The 4,141-nt window shown below is 48.6% G+C and overlaps 1 protein-coding gene across 1 annotated transcript; it reads left to right on the top strand.

Annotated features, from left to right (window-relative positions):
- Window positions 1-2,189: 2,189 nt before the first annotated feature.
- On the top strand, window positions 2,190-3,940 carry CONPUDRAFT_78300 (uncharacterized protein; the record flags this gene model as incomplete). The annotated part of the gene is made up of 2 exons (XM_007777540.1): window positions 2,190-2,468; window positions 2,513-3,940. The coding sequence occupies 2 exons, from the start codon at window positions 2,190-2,192 to the stop codon at window positions 3,938-3,940; spliced, it is 1,707 nt and encodes a 568-aa protein (XP_007775730.1).
- Window positions 3,941-4,141: the final 201 nt, after the last annotated feature.

The following is a 4,141-nucleotide window of genomic DNA, read 5'->3' as shown; positions in this document are numbered from 1 at the left end:
TTTTTTTTTTTTTTTTTTTTTTTTTTTTTCAAAAGTGGCCTGATACACGCATTATACAGCTCTTAGCTCATTATCGGGATGTTTCTATGTATTGTAAATTTAGAACTATATAATTAAGGGGCATACAATCAACATTGCCAAGAATTTAGGTCGTAATTGATTACGGAGGAACGCGGTGAAAAAAGCGAACTGCCAATCCTGGGGGTGGTGCCAATTCTGGGGGTGGATGACAGTACACCCGTTTCGTGAAATGCACAGAGCTGAAGCTTATATTTATACGACGCTATGGTATATACATGCATATGCGGTATTATGCTCTAGTCGGACATTGTGTCATCATGCTGGGAATGGTACACCTGTGCACCAGTGGGCTTCCCAGATAGCCACATTGCGTGCATGTACCCAGAACATATATAGTCCACCATACTCACATTCATACAATGTTATATGCTATATATGGCTCGTGCAGTATGGTACAGCATCCAGACATTGTCAGACCATAACATGTCTCTATTCCCATGCACCTGTACACCAGTGGCCGTCCTGGAAGGCCACATATCATGCAGGAATGAAGAACAGGCGTACGTGGTGTACAATAATGTCATATATACACTGTTATATGATATACATGTCTAGCTATATGCAAATTGTGATGCAACACATACGTTCAGCATGCATAAACACTATGTGGGCGTCCGGGACGCCACTGGTGTACAAGTGTGCTGGCCTATGCACGCAGCACTCTCCGACACTGTCCGAGTGCAGGAAAATATCACATGCAGTCATATATACCACATGGCACCGTACAAATCAGATTATGATGCACCACATATGTTCCGGGTGCACACCCGCTGCGCGTCCCTCCAGGACGCCCGCTGGTGCACAGGTGCCCCATTCCCACGCTTCAGAATCACACCACAATGTCCGAGTGCAGTGCAATACTACATATACTCAGCTATATCATAAAACGTTGTACAAATGGTATTGTGATGCACCACAAATATTATGGGTTCTTGCATGCTGTGTGGGCGTCCTGGACGCCCACTAGTGCGCAGGTGTTCCGTTCCCACGCCTCAGAACACCAGAACAACATCCGAGTGTGGTACAGTATACTACATATACTCAAATACCATAAAACATCTTACAAATAAAATGGTGGTGCATCACAGATGTTCCAGGTGCACACATGCTGTGTGTCCTTCCGGGACGGCCACTGGTGCATAGGTGTACGACTCCCACACCTCAGCATGGCTGCTTAGTATCTGACTGTGCACCAGTGGCCGTCCCGGAGGGCCATGGTGGTACAGGTGTGCCACACCACCATGGGCTTCCTGGAGGAACACAGTAGCACAGGTGCACCACACCACCATGGGCTTCCCGGAGGGACACAATGGTGGGGTGTACCTGTGTCACACTGTCCCTCCGGGAAGCCCACACCGTGCACATGCACCTGTACCTCCCTCCAAGGTCAGCACCGTGATGGGTCAGCACCGTGGGTCAGCGCCCTCCGCATCGTGGGTCAGAGGCGTGGGAAAGTGCCAGCTCTGACCCTAGGACGGGCATCGACTGACCTATAATTGACTCATAAACCCTCGTTTTCTGTGTGAAAAAGGGACACAAAACTCGAGGGTAAAGGCTTTCATCTCGCCACCTCTTTCTCCTGATTTCATCTCAGAGAAAATCGCCATTTGCCTGCAGTGAGTGGCGTTCAGAGCGCTACAAAGATTCCCACCTCTCGTGTCATATACTTCATCCGTATAAAGCTGGATACTTTACGGGTCTGTCCAAAAGTGGGATGAATCAGTATACTAGACATTGTGCTAGAAACTAGAGATCACGATTCTTTGAGGACTGGGTAGACACAATTGTGTGTTATAAACTGTATGGTACGCAAAGGCATGCTTCAACCAGTTTTGCTTCCGTCGACGGAGGGCCGCGAACCGAACACAGATGCGCGTGAATCAGGTTGATCGTGAAATAGTCAATGCACTGCTCCTCGTTCACCATAAGGCAAGAAGGAGAGCAAAGGGGAGAACTGATCTTACCAAAATAATAATCGATAATCATCATTGATATCCAATCCAGCGCCGTGAAGCGTGTCTTGTTTGCCAGAAACGAATATGGAAGGCGTTTATAAACTGCTGTACTTGCGATGTCATTGTTTACGTTCCACCTCATCTTCTCCAGACATGTCTACGGGTGTCAATCCACTACCTAAAGCCCTATCCGAGAAAGCACTTGTCCCAGAGCTTCTGGAGATGTACTTGGAGAACATGACCACACAGACCAATGACGGCAAGGAGATCCTTGATTATTGTTCAGTGAAGAACTTCGGCTGCTCTGGTCTGACTCGGTCGCTTCATAGCGTGGCAATGAACGTACTGTGGAGATCCATAGACCTTAGACCCCTTTTGTCCTTGACGCGCAAGGCAATACGTAAAGAGAATCTATCGGGGCAGGCATGGGTTGTAAGTACACTATTCGGTACAGGTAGCCTAACGCTGACACTCAGAATGCTATCAAGGGACTTCGACGCTCTATCAGGGCTTCAGAATACGATCGGGTGCACAGTTACACCGCTCGTGTTCGCCACTTGACCTGCACTAAGTTCCCTCTGACACACCCCAACTTCTTCCCCATAATAGCAATGGCTGGCGGAACACTTTTTCCACGTCTCCAGACCATTACTATGTCCAGCAGTGACCAGATCCCGAACGGCATTACTAGTCTTATTTCACCTCGTATGGATGGTGCCTCATTGTCGCTGAACAGCCAGGATTATAACATTGTTCAAGTCATTGGTCGCATGGCACCGGAGCTCCGGTCTCTACACGTAGAGACTGCAGAGGCGTTTCCGATTGTCAAACAAAGAGGAATGTCTACAAGGGTCATCTTACCTCAAAAGCTTTCGAAGAATCAAAACGTTTTCCCCAAACTGCTCCAGCATAGTGCACCTCACTTTCCAAACCTACATTTCTTGTCAATCCGTGCACCCTGCTTCACGTACTCCCCCGTCATGGCACTTGAGGCGGTGTCAAAGTTCCCTGTCCTTGGAGAACTGCATGTCTCTTTGTACATTCCAATGTCACCTGACTACGTCCCTCAACCCTACTCCTGTCCGCTCCCCAACTTGTCATTTACCTTTCTGCGTACTCTTGTTATCACGGATGGCAATTTACGAGGCCTAGTGACTCTCCTAGATACCTTTGGGAATCCCCTTACTCAGCTCGCACATTTCAGGTGTAAGCTAGGCGAATGTGACGCGGGTAGGGGAGAGGATTCCCAGCTGATGGCGGCAATGGCCAACACCCTCTCCGCCAGCTGTCTCCGTGTTTTGGTCTTGGAGGAGAGCAGGTTAATTCGTCAGGAAAATAGGCCAATGCCAGTACCGGCTTTCCGACGTCTCCTCAACTTAAAAGGCCTGACTCGTCTCAGGATTGCTGTTGCGGCTGATGTGCCGTTGAATGATACAGTATTATGCGATATCGGTGATCATATGCGATCGCTAGTTGACTTGGACATTGAGCGACGCAATTACACCTTGGAGGAAGTTGAATGGGTGACCCTGTCAGGGCTCGCTTACTTTGTTGGCAAGGTGCAAAATCTCCAAGCTCTCGGACTAGCCATCAATGGAGGTCAGAAGTCATGCACTCAATGGAGCCCAAGAAGAAGAGACAAAAAGAACGCTCTACTAACTACATTGAAGGTTTACGTCGCTCCGATTGACTTTACGTTGGTCATGCTGAGGGGCTTGGTGGCTATTTTCCCCAACCTTGCATATGTGGATGTAGATGAGGCTCGAGTCCATGGACGGAATGTTGATGAGCGAACAGAGATTAGGAAAGCCAAGGTGCGCTGGCAGACAATGAGCCAATTTCTCGAGGAATGGAGGAGGAATCCAAAGTCCAGGCCATCCCGATGGATCCCTGATAGGGACTAAGATGGAGAGTTCAGTTGGAAATTGGATGTTTACAGTATGTTGCTTACATACCACATTCATTGGCCGCCCATCGATGGAGAACTCTCGCTTTCTCCCCGTCTGAAGATGTAAATCAGTGCGCGCTCGAGAATATATATATGTTTAAGAACTCGCTGCCACGTTCGTTCGCTCACCGCCCGTGCGTTGGTTTCGCCACTCTCG

This window comes from Coniophora puteana (assembly GCF_000271625.1).
Source record: "Coniophora puteana RWD-64-598 SS2 unplaced genomic scaffold CONPUscaffold_22, whole genome shotgun sequence".
Classification (NCBI taxonomy): Eukaryota; Fungi; Basidiomycota; class Agaricomycetes; order Boletales; family Coniophoraceae; genus Coniophora; species Coniophora puteana.
Note: the sequence above shows the minus strand (reverse complement) of the source record. Positions and strands in the feature narration are given on the sequence as shown.